The sequence below is a fragment of the Globicephala melas genome, chromosome 8 (genome assembly GCF_963455315.2).
Source record: "Globicephala melas chromosome 8, mGloMel1.2, whole genome shotgun sequence".
Classification (NCBI taxonomy): domain Eukaryota; kingdom Metazoa; phylum Chordata; class Mammalia; order Artiodactyla; family Delphinidae; genus Globicephala; species Globicephala melas.
In genome coordinates, this window is record NC_083321.1 from 104307249 (window position 1) to 104326850 (window position 19602).

Sequence of the window (19602 nt, forward strand, 5' to 3'; positions counted from 1 at the left end):
GGTTATTCTGATTTCACAGAAGGGAATACTAGGGCAATCTTCCTCACAGAATATCAAATATGGAGTCAAGTATAAGAAACATCATACATTTAAGGTTTACCTGTAATTTTAAGTTGATGTCCATATTAATTTATCATAGAGACAATTAGACTAGTGGGACAGCCGAGTCAACCCACAAAGACTGGTAAGCTGATACAGGAGAAAAATTTAAGGAATAAAGAGACAGCAATTTTTGAGTTGCATAAGAAAGGAAAAATGACAGAGCTATGAAGTCTTTATAAAATTTTTTTTCCTGTTATTATTTACTTAGTTTGGTTTTTAAGAAAAGGGTTTCAGAAATAAACACAGGAAAGGATTGGGTGAAGCAAACTATTGGTCCAAGGCTGCCTGCTATGAACAAGACTAGATGAGGAAAATTTCTATCACTTGGGAAACATCTACAGAAACCCTAATCTTATATAGATCTCAGGTCACTCCACTCCAGCAGTGGGCATTCTCCACATCCCAAACCTCAGGACGCGGAGCCTGCTGAAAGACAAGCTCTCACTCACCTCAGTCCTCTCCAGACTGCTAGAAGGAGGTGCACAGCCCTGCTCTCCAAGCACTGAGGCCATGAGTATTACTGCCGTCTCCACACATGCATACTTATCTCCCCTCTTATCCGTCCAGACAAGCTCTCGCCTTGTAAGCAAATGCCGTATGCCACTCACAAGCCCATATCTGTGCAAGGCGCACACCTGTACATGGGGGAAAATTCTGTTTCAAACATTAAAACAACAGCTTCTATCTCATCCAAACAGATCGTTGAAAAGGAAACTTTCTGGGTCCTCACCCATATGCAGGATATACAAAGCTGTCTGGAACAGATCTGGTATTAATTACCTAGTGCTCTACACTGGAATAAGTGCTTAATCCCAAGGAGGTTTACACTGGAGACTGACCAACCTGCCCTGGGGTGGATACACAACCAATCTTGGCTCCAGAGACTATTCCACATCATGTGTTGTGCAAATGTGCACTGGCACAGGAATGGACTTCATTCCTCAGCAGATGGGATCCTTCTTCCGTGGGCCGACTCTTAAGATAATATATGACCCAAGCACTACATTGTCTAGAGCTTCCTACTTTTCACGAAATGCATCACTGTCTTAATTCTCAGACTGAACTTCTTCCTCCTTTACCTGCACTTGCCCTTTTTCAAGTCATGGCCTGGAGGCTCCTTCTGGGGCCCAGAAACAGCAGGCGACTTTCATGTTGACCTGCAGCTAATTTGGATGTCTTAGGTTCCTAAGTTTTCATTCTGATGGCAGCTGCCCAGTTTTGATCTGTGTTTGGGCAAAGAGTTGCAGCAGCAAACTTGGTGGGGAAGATAGCAAACACCTGTGAGAGTGAAGCGGCATTTATGCTAGGCTTCCTTTTCTTCATGGTTATTACTGTGTCTCTGAAGAGCTTTCCTTGCCGTATCTTAGACATGACTTAAACTATTAGAGAAGGTGTGAAATAGAGAATTTTGGATCTGGGACCAAAGGATTTCCAGAAAGCAAATGGGAGAGAAAGTTGTCTTTCTCTTCATGGAAACTGCATTCCTTACAAATCTGTGTCTGGGGCAGGAAGAAGTTGAGAATATTTCTTGCAGGCAGATTTTTGTTTTGTCTTCTGATCCCAGTGCGGTAAAGAGTAGGTGAAGGTGGGGACTTGGAAAGTAAACAGGGCACGCTGGGTGTTTTCGTGGCTGGATCATTTTAGAAACCATTTTCAAATCAGGACCAATTTTCTTTAAAAAGCGTATAGTTTTAGAACCTTACGGCCTACATACTTAGATGGCAAACAGCACTCTTATAAAACTGTGTGGGTTTTGGCGATAGAAAAATGAACTTCTTTCACTTGATATTTGCTTTAGAATAAAGATATAAGCTCCTAAAAAGGAAAACCTGGCTTCGCCTCATCCCTTTCTCCATCTTTTGTCCCCAGCAAATTCTTCTTTCATTCAACTTATTCACATACTTTACCTCCTAAGAGCTGATAAGCATAATAGTCTTTAATTAAACGAGCTTCAGTATTTATTTTGCACTAGGTAGATAAAAGGGTTGAGAAGGCACCGGGATATAACGGGAGTAGAACAGATACAATGTTCGTTGCCCTTGAAGAATTATAACCTCTTGCTGAAGACCCCACATGTATGCACAAGGACCTGAGAGGCAGCGTGTTGATAGGTAACTCTGAGTGGCACAATCAGATAAAGCTTTAAGGAGAAGGTTGACCTTGAATGGCTCTGACAGATAGAGGGTGCCCACCCACGCACAGCTGGAGGAAGGAAGGGCATCTACCTGGAGAAAGGGCATGGGCCAAAGGACAGAAGCAGGAGAGAGCAGAACACTGGCCCCTAGACTTCTGTGAAACTATCTCATCCAACTTCCTGGCTAAACCAACTCCATAATACATTCTGTCCCCAAGTAGAAGTCCTACTGCCAACCAAGCCCACATGATTCTCCTAGAGACACATGAAGCCTTAATGAACGGTGCCCTCACTGTTCTGGAAAGAATCTGGTTTGCCATCACTATGTTGAATTTGGACTCTGTGTATTTGTAAAGGATATAAACTCTAAAGAAAGGGCTGGTTTTTCTCCTCAATAAGGTCTGTCCTCCCTAATGGCAAGATATGAAATGAAGTGCAGACATTTTGCTAAATCATGGTAAATCTTTCTGACAGCTACAGGGGCAGAATGATTCTTTATCAAGGGGCACAGACAAAAGGGCTGATGCCCCAAGCTTACAGATCACCACACAATGCTATACCCAGCACAGAGAAGTCACAGCTTCTGTGGTCACGATAGTGCCTTTATCTGCAACCTCAGACTTTTGTGTTTATCTGTCTTGGTCTTTATCCCCCATTGATTAATCCAAGTGTCTGGAAGTAAGTATGACCCACTCTCCATTGGTCATAATAATATAGTGCAACAGTAACAGGGAACATATGGAGAAGAAAAAAACGTCGAAGTGTGCACGTGACCACATGTAAAATAAACAACAAGGATTTCCTGTATAGCACAGGGAACTATATTAAATATCTTGTAATAAACTATAATGAAAAAAATCGAAACATTAAAAATGGATATACACATATATACGTATAACCAAATCACTTTGCTGTATACCTGAAACTAACAAACATTGTAAATCAACTACACTTCAATTGAGAAAAAGTCAAAGTGCGGATTATTTATACGTAAGCCGCAGATTTACCTCCTTAACCTCTGTGGCACTTTAATACCAAAATTAGCTTGCATTTCCTAAACGAACATTGGTGAGAAAGAGGCCTATCTGGGATAGGCCTGCCAGTCACTTGAGGGAAATGGCAGAGCTGCCCGCTACCCGTTAGTGACACTTAAAATGTCACTTAGGAAACGTTTTCTAAGTTTGGATCTTGATTCTATTACTTTCCTTTCATTCCCCTCCAGCCCTCCACACCCAGAAGCAGTGTGCCAGTGGCCCCTAGAGAAGCGCCTGTGGGTGAGGTCTGCAGGATCAAGATGTGTGGGGAAACCAGACTCTGTCCTACTGGTGAAGACGTCAAAGCCAGGAGTAGTTCTCTGTATCCTATCACTTGCTTGTGTGCACTTCCAGAAAAGCCGAGTTCACAGGTACTTTCAGACCAGAGACAGGTGGGAGTGCGCGGGACGCGGCAGGAGGGCTCAGCGAATCTGAGAAGAGCGCAGTGCACGTGCCACGGGGGCTGCTGGCGCCCGAACTTCCTCCACCGCTTCGTGCTGCCTCTGCTTCAACCCCGCTGCTCCTGGCTCACGGCCGGGAAACGTTATGATGATTTTCACTTGTTTCTTGCTTGACACATTCTTCTGAGTTCGTGTTTTCCTGCCTGTTTTTAAGAAAACCAGACCCTGCCGTCTCTGTGCACTACGAAGTAGCAGACCAGTCTCAGGGTGCGGGAGGGGCTTTGGGGTAGCTGCCAGTGTTCCGTGTGTAGCGGCCTCCTCACCCTTTACGCCACAGAGGAGCGACGGAGGCTTGCTGGCTGGAAACCCTTCCGCCTCCAGCGCTTTGTTCTCTGGCCCACCAAGGCAGTGCAAGCAAGCGCTGCCCTGTGACTTCCGGCTCTCCCGGTGGAAAGGGGACAGAGCAGCCGCGTTATGGCGGAGCCCGCCCAGCGGGCCTTCAAGGAGCGCAGCATCATGCTTTCCCTTCTCCCCCGTTACGGCTCCTGCTCCCGTCTGCAGCGCGCAGGACGGCGAGGAGCAACTGCAGGCTCCCGGGCCGCGGCGGCGGGGTCTGGCCAGAGCGCGGCCGCCGTGGGTCCGGAGCCAGGCTGCTCCACGGCTCCGTCCAGGAGCTGAGGAGGGGCCAGTAATGGCACCGCTGCGTCCCAGCAGGGCGCCGGCGCTTGACAAACCTGCTCTTACACGTGATCTCGATTGACTCTCAAAAGGGTTTTAACGTTTTCGCCCCTTTTTCTACCAGAGACCTGAGTCTCGGTGCAGGTGAGTTACCCAACCACATGGCGTCCTCAGAGCCGACTAGGTGGCAGGGCGAGGACTCCGCCACCTCATATGCAGGCAGCGGCGGGAACAGGCCGGGAGGGAGCAAGGGGGTCAGGAGGGGCTGAGGCAGGAGCCGAGTCCCAGGGGCAGGACCAGGCCGGGCGGTTCGCGCGCGTGTGGTCGAGCCCCCCGTTCCCGGTAGCAGGCCTGCAGATGACAGACGCTCTCAGGGGGACTCTTCCTTGACCCCCGCCGTGCAGAGGGAACCCACCGAGGTCCCTCACCCGCCGGGCCCTCGTGCTCACAGGCCCCCTCCGCCTGACCCCCCCCCCCCCCGGGGCTCCCGCCTCGGCTCTCACCCCTCCCTCCCCACACACCGGGCTCGCCCTGTGCTGGGCTGCACGCAGCTGTCTTTAAAATGTCTGGATTGCTGTAACATACACCAAAATGTGCCGTCTCAGCCACTTCGAAGTGTGCAATTTAGCAGGGTTACAAACACACACACTGGTGTAGACGGGTCTCCAGGACTGCTTCCTCTCTCGTGAGGCGGAACCTCCGCACCCGCTACACGGCCACCCGTGGCCCTCGACCGCCATTACATCTGTCCTGTGGGCCTGGCCGCTCGGGGCACCTCAGATAAGAGGCCAGACAGGATGTGTATGCGGGGGACTCCCCGTAACTCTACCCACCTGGTTCACTGTGCTCTCCACCTGGACACCTCCCCATTGCTTCACCGGCTAATTCCCGTTAATCCTTTAGGAGTCAATTCAGATGTTATCACCTCAGGCTCTCCCTGGCTCCCCAGCCTCAATTAAGTGCCCCTCCTGTATATTTAGTGGTGCATTAGCTGCACCCAGTTGGAGGTGGCGACCGAGTCCTAAGCCCCTGATACTTGAGGTGCGGTTGAGGGCCTGCATTCTCACTGGCTACCTCTGGGAGCTTGTGAGAATGCAGTTCGCTAGGCCTTTACCAGGGCGCCAGGTCACTCACGCACACACTCCAGTTCAGTAAGCACTGTTCTCACTGGACGAGGGGCCTGGGCCAAACCCGGCCGCCGCCCTCTGTGTGAACAAAGCTTTATGCCAACAGCCGGTCATCTGAATACACACTGCCTGTGGCTGCTTTCACACCACAGTGGAAGGGCTGAGCAGCTGCAACAGAGACCACCATGTGGCCACACAGCCTAAAATACGTGTTCCCTGGCCCTTTACCACAGACGTCTACTAGACCATAGGCTCCTTCAAAGTGAGAACCCGTCTTATTTTGCTTTGTAAGAAGAAAGGCAAATTAGCACAATGGTTATGTGTGTGGGCCTGAGGGCAGACTGACAAGATTTGTATCTCAGCTCTGCCATTTCCCTCAAGTGACTGGCAGGTCACCGTCTCTGTGCCTCGTGTTCCCTTATAAAGTGGGGACAGAGAGTAGAACTACCTCACAGGGCTGATGTGTGGGTTATGTAAGGTAACGGACGTGAAGGGCTTCACGTGGCACCTTCCGCAAACATTACCCTTAGCTGGTTCGCTATTTTTAGAGCACCGGGGACTTTGGTGATGTTGGCGGGATGGCCCCTGCACCTGACACTGTTTATCAACGCCCATCCTCTGCTTCTTCCTTGCTAACATCTAATTATTTTTTCAGGTATCTAAACTTCCGGGAGAGTGACCTCCTCCCTGGGCGACAAACACGACTACGAGCCAGTCGTGGTCATGCATCCTCAATGTCAGTGGACTGGCTTAGGGGTGGGCAGTTCTGGCCAACGAGTCAGGAGAAGAGGAATCTTGGAGGGCTTCTGGAAAACGGTTTCCTCATTCTTTAGAAGAAAACGTGGGAGAGATGCCCCCGTTCTTTCATGGATATTTGTTATATGTGAATGTGATGCCCTGAAGCGCAGCAACTATGAAGGGAGGCAGTCTGAGGACGAGCTAACATGTTTACAAGGGCAAAGCAAAAAGATGGGAAGAATCTGGGCCCTCTATGAGGTCAGAGTTGTTGAATCCATCAACCCCTGGGCCTCACCCACTCAGGTACTGATCTGAGGGAAGACAAATGTTTCTAGTAATTTAATTTCAGGCTAAAGCAACCTAACTCATATAGCCAGGGACCATGCTGACACATATTTTTACTCCGCCCAGGACCTAACAACTGTTGTTGGGTGCCATGAGCAAAGGAAGAGTGGAAGTTGGAAATGAATGGGCTGGGTAGGGCAAAAGGAGAATCACGGATGTTCCAGGTTAGTGTAGGTCCAATTCTTCATTCATCACTCTCTCTCTCAGCTGGAGTATCTTTTCCTGAGACCTGTGGCTCGCTCCCAAATGCTTATCTCCCTTGTTGTCTGAACCTACTACCTAAACATGGGAGGTCGTTTCAGAGCCAGATGGGGTTTGATTATTTCCTTGACGATATCCATTATTTCCCTTCTGGGTAGGAGGAGGGTCTGCAGACAGCTGATCTTTTTGAGGCAGAGAGTATGGAGGCGGGGTCTCTTATAGAACACGAAATACAAGGAAGTGTTCTTTGGGCTGGAAGTATCAAAAGATTGCTTAGAATTTACCGTTATAGGGGTTTAACGGTGTTGTCAGCTTGTGTACTGGTTTTGTGTCATATCTGAGCCAGAACTAGTAGCAGAGATTCAAAGCAACATAGGTGGCAAGTACACATGAGAGCAAAGCATGGGGAGAGAAGGGCAGCAGAGCACGGGGCTGCCCCCCACCTCTCCTGGAGAGCACCCTGGCCCTGGCGGTGGGAGGGAGGGGCAGCACAGTGTCGCTGGGCCCCCTGCAGTCCCTCACCCTGCAGACACTTACCACAGGGAGAAATGCTGAGCGGCTTCTCCTGTGAGTGCCCCAGGTTGGGAGATGCTCTGAGAACTCTGGAGCCATAAAGTGACTGTAACAATTAACTTTTTGTTTTGTTTTGGTTTTGTTTTTTTTGCCGTACGCGGGCCTCTCACTGTTGTGGCCTCTCCCATTGCGGAGCACAGGCTCTGGATGCGCAGGCTCAGCGGCCATGGCTCACGGGCCCAGCCGCTCCGCAGCATGTGGGATCCTCCCGGACCGGGGAACGAACCCCTGTCCCCTGCATCGGCAGGCGGACTCTCAACCACTGCGCCACCAGGGAAGCCCAACAATCAACTTTTAAGGCAGAAGGAACCAAGTGACATGACCTTATTCATCCCCTTGCCTTTAGGCACTAACAGTACCACTAAAGCCCCCAATTACCTCACTACATGTTTGATGGTTAAAAGCCTTCCGGGGTGGGGTGTGGGGAAGCAGAAAGATTTCACAGGTTTCTCCCGTGAGCCGTTTTAATCTAAGAGAACTTTGACACTTGTCCTAGACCCACCCTGTTCTCGCCAGTCCAACCCCAAGACCCTCTTCCAAGTGGAAGGGTCCCAGTTCAGTGGCATCAGGCACGCCCCAGCAAGCGCAAGCTAAAGGGACGAGGGTGAGCGAACCCCCCGCGGTGAGACCTATGTGCAGCGCCTACCTCCTGGCTCTCCGTCCCTCCTTTCCTTCCACCAATTTCTACGAATTGTCCGTCTTTCTAATGGACGCCATGCCTTTGCTTTCACCACTGGTGCTCTTCAAGACTAATTAGATCCTGAAGGAACAGGAAGTAAAAAGCGGTTTCTGGGTAAGCTGCTAATGTTCGTGGCTTAGAGCTAAAGTGGCCTGCCAGAGACCTGCAGAGAAGAGAACCCTCACTCCTCCCTCCGGGCATTCTCAGCCAAGAGGCAAGTGCTTCCCTTCCCTCGGGCAGCTCTGGGCTGAATATGCAACTTGCCATTTGATTGGGTTGAAGGAAGACTGAGGAGGCCACAAAGGTCAAAACTCACTTGCTCTTGGGGAGGGGGTTAGAAAGCTAGTAAAGAAAACCTGCGGTGCAGCTGTCTCAGGAGAGGGTACGGAGGGTTGGGTGGATCTACCAGAAGTGTTGTCAGTCTGTGCTGGGGTCTTTGGGACAGGAAGAGTACAGCCACCCAGGGAGGAAGCCTGCACTGACACCCTCTACGGGGCCGATGTGCTGGAAGCACGCCTTGAGAAAGGTTTCCCTCCCTCTTGCGGGGCTGTTGGGAAGCTACGTAGGACCAGGGGTCTGGCTTTCCAGAGTGGTCCCGAATGAATTTTCAGTTTCCTGGTGGGAACAGCGAACTCAGAAGATTGTCTTCTCTAAGAAAATCTGGCTATGGTTTTTCTCCTGGTCTACCTAGAGCCTGCACTGGTGGGTGAGGCACACGTGTGCACAGGGCCAGGCTATCGGCAAACAACCTTAGGGAGGAGGGCAAAGGAGAGGCAGAAGGGGCTCATTCCTCTACCTCACAGCTTCCTTTTCCAAAGGAAGCAGGATCCGCCCACCAGCAACAGTCCAAACACCACCAAAGAGGCATGGAAATGGGTATGCATGCAACTGGTCCATATACCCCCTCATCGCCTGGTACAAATGGAGTATAAGTTGGGGGAGAACTGTGCCACTGAGACCCCAGGCCTTCTGAGCCACAGCCCAGTTCCAGAGACACAGCCCTCCTGACTGGTCTCTGGGTGGCAGAGTAATGCTCCCTTCCTAACCTTCGAAGAAATGGGTGAAATAACCTCTGGCTAAGGGGAGATGCCCATCTTCTTGGGGCTGCCTGGGGTGTCTGCGGCAGAGCTGGTTATGGCGGACTCCTCAGCAGAGGCACTGAGATCCAAGAATTCCAGGATGATGTCCCAAAGGCAGTAAATCAAATGCCTGAAACAAATGAACAAAACAACTCAGAGGAGGGTCTGGCTCGGTCTAGAGACACCAGATCCTGTTTATGACATTTATCTTCCCTCTCCCTTTCCCCTCTACTGATATCCTTAGTGGACTCCAAACATCAACAGCTGGACAAAGCCTCTGTCATGAAATGAAAGTCTGTTGAACTCATAAAGGCTATGACCCCAGTAAAGGTGGAGATGGTACTGGAGACTAGATGTTAGGAAATTCCACATTGCTTTATAGCTAGCTACATTAGCACATTGGCACTGCTCTGAAGAACTCTGAAGGAGGGAAAAATCCCTGTGATAACAACTTACTAAGAATTTTCAGGTTACCTGTGATGAGGTAAAGCCAGGAGCCTTGAGGTGCGAGAGTGAGCAGACACGGTGAGCTGCAGGACGGGGGTGAGAGGGGAGTGGGCGAGCACTCAACACGTGCAGAAGATTCCACCCCAAGGTACCAGCCAGGGAAGCACTGACCTCTCTGCACTATTCAAGGAGGTGCACCAGCATTTCTGGTCCCCTTATCAGAGGCCAACTCATCATCTTGTCTACCTCACATCAGGCAAAGACCCATGATGAAAGTACTGCCCAGGCCAAGGGCTGCTCTCGAGATGCTCACAGGGGCAGGCAGGTGTCAGGAAGGACAGGCCTGGGGGTGACAGGGCCTTTTCAGTAGCTCACGTCAGGGCCTGCATCGAGTTCTTCCAAATGCAAACGGTGGCTGGTCCCACCAGCTTCCGACCACCTGACACCTGCTCAGAAGCCAGCACAGTGGGTTTTACCCAGTGTGTGTGGACCTGGTCATCACACTCTGGGGCCAGGGCCCAGGGCAAGGAGAGACTGCGGCACCGTTCCTCTCAGTGAAGCTGTTCACCCAGAAACCCGAGATGCCTCAGACCAGAGACGGCATCAGCCGTGCCTACCGGTTGATGAGGGGCTGCCGCAGTGACTCCAAGACAAGACTCCAGCTCAGCCGGCATTTGTTCACCCCAAGGATTTCTACGACGATATCTGAAGAGGAAAAACAGATGTGGTTTTAGTGTCACCGCTGAAGCTTTAGCTTCTAAGGGGTTTGTCTCCTCAAGATATCTGCTGTCTTTAATCATATTGGGTACTTCTGGCACACCTCTGAACCACACAGCCAAACTAAAATCGTCAGAAAATAGGGAAAAGCCGAGAAAAATGTTTCTTAACTTTAGGTATCTAAATTAGAATGGGCCTCAAGAAACAATCTGGTAACCCGTCACTAAAGTGCAGGTACTTCTGATACAACATGTTAGGCTGGAGAACAGAGGTAAGTAAGAGTGAATAACACTGTCCAAGGCTAAGAGTTCACTACTGTACCCTGCTTCCCCCAGCACAACCAGAGGCAACAAACTGCCTTCCCCGCCCTCCAAAAGACCATATAAAGCAAAGGGAAAAAACCTTCTTCAGAGTTTGTTTTTATCTACCGCTAAGGACCATGCCCTTCACTCACTGGCCCCAAGTTACCAAGCTCAGCTTCTGCAGGACCTGTATCATTTTCTTCCCTGGTCCAAAGCAGAGACCCAGAGGTCTTCATCTGGTGGGAAAATGAAGAGACCTGCCCTAAAGTGAGCCTTCCCATTCCCTTAGCATCACTGGAAGTCCTGATCATTTTCCTGTTAGCCTCAGAAATGGTGGGTCAACAAATTTTTGCGTTTAGCCACAGTCAAGGCCCTTTTAAAAAACGGGGAAGGGTGTGGCTAATGGTGGTGAAGCGGAGGGGAAGGAACAGTTATTGGTATAATCAGTCTCACTGTCCAATCACCTGGCAGGACTCCCATCAGGCTCTGCAAAGCCTGTTTCTCAGCAGCCGCCTTCTGCTCCTGGGTCCTTACGGGTCGAGGATACTCAGGCAAAAGCCCGCCAGGCCAGATGGATTCCTGAAGAAGCTGGAGGTACTGCACCCAGCGCTGAGGACACGTCAGAGTAGCTACCTGCACCTCTAGCCACCTGTGGTCGAAGACAGAAGGGTCAGGTAAACCTGGAGGAAAGGATGCAGCGAGGTGTGAGTCATGTGAGCAATCAGAACAGAGCAAAGCCAAGTGAGCACCGACTCTCACAGGTGAAACCAAGCCAATCCACAACTTGGGATCACAGAATTTGAAGATGAGTAATAATACTATCATAATTATTCACTGAGTGTCTGCTATGAGGCACGTGTAGTATTAGGGGCTTTAGAACAGAACATTAAAGGGGCCTGTGGCTCTGGGGAAGCCTGCACCTTTCCAGCTGTCCTCCACTGGAAAGCACCAGAACTTCTCAGTAACGTGTACACACAGCCTTCAGAGTGCAGGGTTTGGTGATTTTGTACAAATTCCTCTCCCCAGCCACCCTGTCCGTATCCAGTTGCTCTTCAAGCCCCCAGGACCTGTCCTGAGGACTCCCTTCGTCTGCCCCTTGCTCCTTACACACCGTTCCAGTAACAGAAATCTGTCCCTCTGGCAAAACCTGTTCAAACTCCACCTCCTCCACGAAATCCTTCCTGAGCATTCCAGCCAGAAATGCTCTCTCTCCTCAGGCCTCCTCTGGCACTCAGTTCTAGAACACAGATTTGGCACCAGAATTTCACTTTGGAACATGAATTATCTTCTCATGTATGTACAGCTTGACTTTTCCAGCTGAACTGTAAGCTCCACAAGAGTCCCCATAACAGAAACTTCCCAGGTGAAATAGTGGTTGACTGACTGGCAATTGTTCTTATTACAATGACAATTTACCCTCTGTCTTGCTTTCAAAAACGAGTCAGTAACTCTGAGGGGGCAGGTATACCAAACCTGCAGTTCCTGCAAGGCGTTTCAACGTTAATTCTTCGTTTGTCTCTGCATTTTTTCAGAGTGATACGGTCACTAGCTGGGGTTTAAGACTGCAGAGGCCTCCTTCGCAGGTCCCATTTTGAGACTGGCATGGCTGTGGCTGTGATGAATGAACCATCAGCCACGATACTCACGCACAGAGGACTCTATTTGGTACCGCACCACATGCAGCTCATGCCATCACTCTCAACCCGAGCTACTTGTCGCCCATCCAAGAGCAGAGGGGGCTGCCAACGCAAACTTTATTTAACCTCCGCTCTGCCAGACAGTCTGCATTCCACTCAAGCTAGGCATTCCAGCTTTGGGGGCTGCAATCCCCCAAGCCCAGGGCTCACAAATGATTCTAAGAATAGGAAGTCTGAAAGGTAATGGCAGGGCAAGAATGGCAGACGTCGATGGACATCAAGAGCGGCACAAAGCTGCCCCTGCCTAAAATAGCCACCACAATTGTATTGTTATTATTAGGGCCGCATCTCCTTCTTACAGGGCTTTTCATTCAGTGAGTCTAAGACGCCTGATGAAAGGGATCCAGTAGCAAGAATTCCTGTTCCTGTTTATAGAAGAGGGTCACCAAAGGGAGGTGGATGCGATGACCTGATCAGGTTCTCTGCAGGGAATCAAGTGACCCAACTCGTCTTCACCTCAAGTCACATACACTTGTGTGACTTTAGCTAAGGTGAAGGACCTGCACCAGCGTCTCACCTAAGTGATTTGAGGGAGAGGGGCAAGGACCTGAGAGTCAAAAAATTTAAGTCCTCCAAAGGAGCCAGGAGAACCCTCAACAAGAAGGCTTCAGCCAGCATTGGTTCTAGCTCAGCTTCTCATGCACAGACGCATACAACAGGCTGGCTTGCCCTTCTCTTTGTCCTCAGGAGCCAGTAGTACCTGTGACTCAACTCTTCAGAGAGATCTTAACATCCACTCAACCCTTCCTCAGCTAAGCATAGCATACGACAGCAAACCTGGGCACCTCGGTCACCTTCAGGGCACGTTTTACAACATATGCGTCTCACGGTTTTGAATTAATGGTCATTCACTCGATGGGAACAGGACCTCGAGCTGCCTTTGGGCAAGGAGGTCCTCTTTGTTCCCTCCCCAGTGACTGTCTCATGCACACATCCTTGATGCAAAACAGATGTGTGCGCGTGGCAAAATAGAAACTTATGCGAATATACGAGACTGTACCTCATCGAACTCGAAATGGGGGCGTTGGGGAGAAGGACCAAAGCGTGAAAAAGTTAAGAGTAAGCTGTTCTTAACCTAGGAGTGGGAAGGCGAAAAAGAAATCTGTGCATTGAAGCAAAAGGAATGGAACTTACGTGTGCAGTCCAGTGTGTCTCAACAGTTTCCCAGCATCAGTTTCTGGAATCTGCTGCTATCACTATCAAGCTAACAGACAGCTCAAGTTCCAAGGGGGATACACACACACATGTCCCTTGGACTATTTGCTATTTACAAATTATTCATAAGAAATCATCTACTAAATACAAATGTTATTGTTTACGTAATACAAGATGCATGAGGTAAATACACTAAAATAAATATGGTAGAGAATAGCCTCAAATAGCACTGGTTTTATTTTCTACTACTATTCTAGTTCTGATATTCGATTTAGGTATCTTCTTCTACCATCCTACCTTTTTCCCAAAGAAAAGAAGAAAAAAAGCCAAACCACATCTGTTCCGTCTGGCCATCTCTGAATGATTCAGAGCACAAAGAAGCCTTACTAGGGGGCCCAGAATAGGCAATAAAATGAGAAAAAAACAACAACAGATGTAACTGAGACATGCAAGAGCCTCTATGATGCCAGACGTGGGATGCAGAGATCAGGGCATCCATTCCACTGGGCGCACATGTCCAGTCCACGCTCAAAGGAACCTGGTCTGAAACAGCTATACGCAGAGGGATGAAGCAGTGGCTATAAAGGAGACAGTTTAACACGAGGGCTTAAGATGGCACTTCAAGGTTAGCAGAAGGTCATTTTCCATCAAAACAGCAGAATCAAATCTCAAGAGGAAGGGGAGAAAGCTTTAAGGGACCACATCTAATTAGCCAAATTCCCCTCACTTCCTTTCTAAGATTGCTGCTATGGCTGAGTAGGAAGGCCCTGAATGAGTATGGCTTAATGGGGAGGGAGGGGGAGAAGGACAGTGAAATAATAACCGAAAATATTCACAAGAGCAATAACTATATTCTAACAAAAATGCCTGGTGCAGTCTAAATGAAAGACACTAACAGACTGCTTCCTGAATCCTCTTCACCCACTGGGCTGTACCTCTGTATCCAACACAAGGGCGATGATGCCTCAGCCACTTAAAACCAACCGGAAGTACCAAATACAGGTCAAAGAAAGAGAGAGAAAAAGAAGATGACGTTAAAGCTTCTGTCACTTTAAACAGACCTACAGACTGCAGGTGTCCACTCATCCTGTCACCCTAGAGCAGGGTTACCAGTCATCTAAATGGGTTGTTGGGCACAGGATGTTTTTCAAACTGTGGCTGAACAGCATTAGAGGTCATGGCGTCTACTCTGTGGTTTGTGACAATGTTTAAAAGAACACCTAAATGTAAATGGATAAGAACAGAAAACATAAAAGTGCACCTCAAGTTTTGGGACCCTTTTACTTATGCATGTATATATGGATATAGCAGATCTGTATTTTTGTGTGTGTGTGCGTGTGTGTGTTCAGAGTGGGTCATGATGTAAAACGTATTTTTTACTGTGAGATGAAGTTTAAAAAAAGTTTGAAAAATATCGATATGGTACAAGGAATTAAGAGTTCCACAAGAAGGAGGAAAAAGCTCAAGCCACATCTTTAGCCTCCTGGAGACAGTCCCCACCTCCACCCGCCCCCAAGCGGCATAAACCCGAACACTGTGTTCTGTAGCACAGTCCTAGCACACTGCTCTGAGCATTTGCTCATGAAATCAGTAGGCCCAATCTACTGGGTGGAGAGAAAGGAGATCTTGAGGATGACGGTGCGGATCCAAGGTATTTCCCATTTTACACAAGTTGTTTTTGCCAACTTCACACCTGATAAAAGTAACAGTTCCCTTCCCTCTGATTCCTTTCCCAGGCCTCTGCCTTCCTGCTATGGCCCCTTCGTGTGTTTACAGACAGTCCCTCCCGGTCTCTGCTCAGCTCTAGGCTTCCCAGTCCTACAGCAGCCAGACCCAGGTTGCTCGGCTGTGCCTGAGAGAGTTCAGGCCCTCTGAGTGTGTATCTAGGTCACCATCCTTTCCTGCCCTGTGTGGGGAGAAGAATGAGGAGGAAATGAACTTCAAGGGCAAGAAACTCCTGCTTCTTCCTCCCAGTGACTGTTGTGAAATCTGAAGTGGCTTGCAGAGTCTCACACAATTTCTTCTTTGATTTTTGCTTTTTCATGGTTTAAATCATGGATCCACATCTTTAAAACATGTGCTTCAAAGGAAGACTACTGACTGAACATCATGATTTAAGAATCTGAGTTCTATAGTTTTATAACTAGCCACAAAGTTTTTGTTTTTGATTAGTAACATATAAGTTGCAAATACAAAATTAATATGCTTTAATAATTGAAATATTTTTAACCAGGGAGGTTAAAGAAATCCTCTGTTGAACCTTAGAGGTTATCTTTTCCAATCTCACCAATTCACGAATGAAAACACTGCGGAAAAACAAGCATTTCATAGCAAGAGGCTTATAGAAACATACAACTTTAGAGCTGGAAGGAAAGAGGTTACCCTATCTAACCTCCTCCCGAAGTAGAAATCCCCTGTGTGATATCGTGGCAGAGCCAAGGGTTCTGGCCTCTGACTCCAGAAAGTTGGGCTTTTATCTTAGCTCTGCCACCAATGAGGAATGTGACTTTGGGGAAGTTGCTTAACTCCTGAAGAGGGTAATTTCAATTTATTAGGAATGCTTCTTAAATACTGGCACCAAAATCTGCCTCCTTGTAACTTCCAGTCATTGCTCCTATTTATACCCTCAGAAGTTTAACAGGAGGTATTAAAGTTGCTTGGTCAAATCTCTTTCAAAAGACAACACTATGCATTTTTAAATTCAGCTATTATGCTAAGTCTCCTCCACAAGGTATACATCTTTGATTCTGCCAACGTCAAGGCTGAGCACACAGAACACACTCAACATCAGACGAATGAAGGAGAGAAATGAACCATTCCTCATCCTGGTTCCCTCCTCTGGGTGTGGGCTGCTTTGTTATTCTCTTAAAACGGAGTGCCCAGAACCAAACACAACTTCCAGATGTGCCCTGACCAGTAAAAAAATGCAGATTAGTGTCTTGCTTGATCCAGACACCATACTTCTATTAATATAGTCAAAGACTGTGTTGGCTTTTTGGGCACACACATCAAAGCACTGACTCATACTGAGTTTGCAGTCAATTAGAACCCTAAGTCCACGTATGTACTTTAACAAAAAATCACATGCGCCTGTTAAGCCTAGACTTGGCCTTTTGTACTTGTGTAATTTTTTAAAAAATCTAAATTATGATTTATAATATTTATTTCTATTAAATTCCGTCTTGTTTGCTTTAGACTATCATTCTAATTCTTTTAATCCTTTTGAATCTTGACTTCTGTCACCCAGAGTATTAATTATACCTCTAAGATTAGAGTTACTTACAAATTTCTGATCAACAGGATCAGTTCAATGCTCTGTCACTAGAAAATGCCCTCCAGGCTATCAATCTATTAGCTACTTGGGCTAAAGACACTCAGTTAGCCATGGACCACTTAAAAGTACCACAGTCCAGACCATGTGTGTCCATATGGATATTAGGAAAATATGGCATAAGCTTGTGGAAATTCACAGGCAATATAACAACCAATGCACTCCTTTCACTTAACGGTCTGATAGTCCTGCTGAGCCAGGAAAGAAACCTTGCTAATCAGGCAGGCGCATTCCCACTGAACGCACACCGGGTTCCAGGGCTTGCTGCTTCTCTTCCCGCGTGTTCACAAAACATCTACTTAATAATCTACTTCAGAAACTTCCAGAGATAAATGTCAGGGTCAGGAGCCTGTGTCCATTTTTTAAAAGGCCAGATATTTGTCCATCTCCAACACAACACATCTCTATATGGAAATTTTCTTAATGATCTTAGGTCTTCAATGATAAATACAAATTCTTTCAGTTCCATGGAACAGAATTCATCTGGGTCAGGTACATGAGTTTTAAAGCAGACTGAATGCTCTCATTATTTTCATTCCTATTTTAGTCTTCAATTCTAGTTTAATCACATTTGCTCAATTCTTCTCGTTAGACCCGTTTCCTTTACAGAAAAAAACAAATTAAATACCCTAGGCAAAAAGTATACCAATTCATTGTTGAATAAATGATTTCTCAATGTAACCAGTTAATACTACAGCATCTGTTCCAAACAATTTACCTGTATTTTCTTTATTCTTCTTGTTTTTAACATATGCCTTTTTTTAAAAAAAATCTTTTCCACTAACATTTATCCACAATGTCAGCTCCTTCTGAGTCAAGCTTTTTGGACGCCATTCTTATCAGTTTTCATTTCTGTTGTCTGCATTACTCAGTATGTTTCTCCTTTCTCTGTTTTTTATATGTGCTCAGTTAACTACTCTGGTTTCATCTGATGCTGATTCTTTTCCTTTCTCACTGGAGTCATGTGTTTGTTTATTCCATTCACTCAGTACATACTGGTTGAGCTTCTTAAAAGTGCCAAAAGAATAAGACTGCAAACTTTTGAGGGGAGGGATCTCAACTCATTTTGGTATATTCCTCAGCATTTACTGTAAGAGTGCCCTTCACATAATAAGGCATCAAATATATACTGAATGAATCATCCTTATTCCAAAACTCTCAGCGATAGCTTCCAGTGTTAAAAACTTTAAGTTCACTTGTTATTATGGCATATAAGACAGGATTCTTTGTTATGTTCTTCTGTGAATTCTAGTACCTCTCACCTACCTCTACTTTCCTCTCTCTGTCAGCTGTTTTCCATTACATCCACTTGTAGCTGTATCTGAGTTTTTCTTGCAGCTTCTTCGTCTTTGCTGAGTTGACGGGTCTCCTGTCAAGTATACTCTTCCTACTCCCCTTGAGTTATGTTTTAACTGCAGTCAGGAGTCCACCAGGTGAGCATCATTTGCCAGAGGAAGAAAATTTAAAAACCTTTCCTCTGTACCAGCTACACAATTAACTATTCATTCCACATTTTCCTTTTTCTTCCAAAGACAGAGCTTACAGCTAAAAGAAAGGATGAAAATCTAGGCCTCCAAGTCCTGAAGTTTTCTACTAAAAATCTCAAAATTATTAGAGATATAGTCCATGCTTCCTCGTGTGTCATTATTTCTTTTTACACAAAGGTAGGTAATAATCTATTGATTTATTGATTTAATAAGCAACAAGAAACTTTCAGTATCACAAGTCAGACATCCTGTTGAGAGGATACTATGCCGTTCTGTTAGTTATGCTTCTCAATCCACAGGTAGGAGACAGAGTCGCCCTAAACTTCTCCTCTCCTCCATCCCTAGTCCATGTGCCCCACGCAAGACCACATAATTATTGCAACAATTACTGAATCTAGTTGAGTGACCTCCTCAGTACTCAGTTTCTCATGAATTCATCACCCCTTTACTCTCGCTGTAGCAATCATCTTAGTTTCAGTCCCCATCACCTTTCATTTCTGTCAGTGTAACTCTTTCATAATTTGTCTCCCCAGCTCTAACGTTTCTTCCTTCCATTAACCCTCGACAGCACTATTTAAGTGCTTTTTCTAAGTTACAAAGTTGATCATGTCATCATCTATTTAAATTCTGTACATGGTTTCCTAATAAATGGGGTCAAATCCTACATTCTTTGAACAGCGCACAGGGCTCTGTATGGGTCGGTGCCTATTGAACTCTTCGGTGTAATCTCTGGCCACTCTGGTTGCATGTCGTATATTCCCAATCGTACCCGACTTCTCCGAGTACCACAAACAGGCCACACTGCTTCACAACTCTGCCTTCAATGCTCTTTTCTACAATGTCAGCTCTCGATTTCCCTTCATCCTTTAAATCCTATCTCAGATGTCATCTCCTCTATAAGCCTTCCCTGGGCTTCTCATAATTTACTTAGTCCCTTCTCTTAATCATGTGTAGAGTTCTTTTTAAAGTCCTAACTTTATACTATACCTCTTTATTTATAAGATTGCAGGGTAGGAATTTGGGGTCTTTTTTTGTATTTTAATCACTTAACATAGTGTCTGGCACATAGTAGGTAATCAATAAATATTAGTTACTACGTGAATTAATGATGTAAATGGGACAAACACTGGTCTTAAAGCATGGTGCACAGCTCAACCTAAGCTATGTAGAAGGCAAACCTCCCAATACTTAAAGCAGGAAAAGAATAGTGAGCTCTTAATTATTTGTGCTTATGGAGGAGGACAATAATTTAAAAAAAATATAGACAATCTAGAATCCTTTGTATTTGGCATTTGAGATGTATTTACATAAACATTTGGCAGATTTATTTTCCTAAGAACTTTTTGTTTAGGCTAATATTAAAATTGAACTGTGT

General features: G+C 46.8%; 1 protein-coding gene across 4 annotated transcripts in view; it reads right to left on the reverse strand.

The window, feature by feature from the left end:
• Window positions 1-4841: 4841 nt before the first annotated feature.
• Window positions 4842-19602, reverse strand: part of SNX19 (sorting nexin 19) — a 38789-nt gene continuing 24028 nt past the window's right edge. Inside the window, exons 9-12 of one of the 4 annotated variants that reach the window (XM_030841500.2) lie at window positions 11022-11206; window positions 10156-10243; window positions 9083-9221; window positions 4842-8093 (exon numbers count right to left, since the gene is read on the reverse strand). In XM_030841500.2, coding sequence (XP_030697360.1) covers window positions 9089-9221; window positions 10156-10243; window positions 11022-11206 — 406 coding nt within the window. In that variant the 3' untranslated portion in view covers window positions 4842-8093; window positions 9083-9088. Of the gene's footprint in view, window positions 8094-8946; window positions 9222-10155; window positions 10244-11021; window positions 11207-19602 lie in introns of those variants that run through there. The other 3 variants (XM_030841484.2, XM_030841493.2, XM_030841603.3) reach the window with 3 other exon arrangements.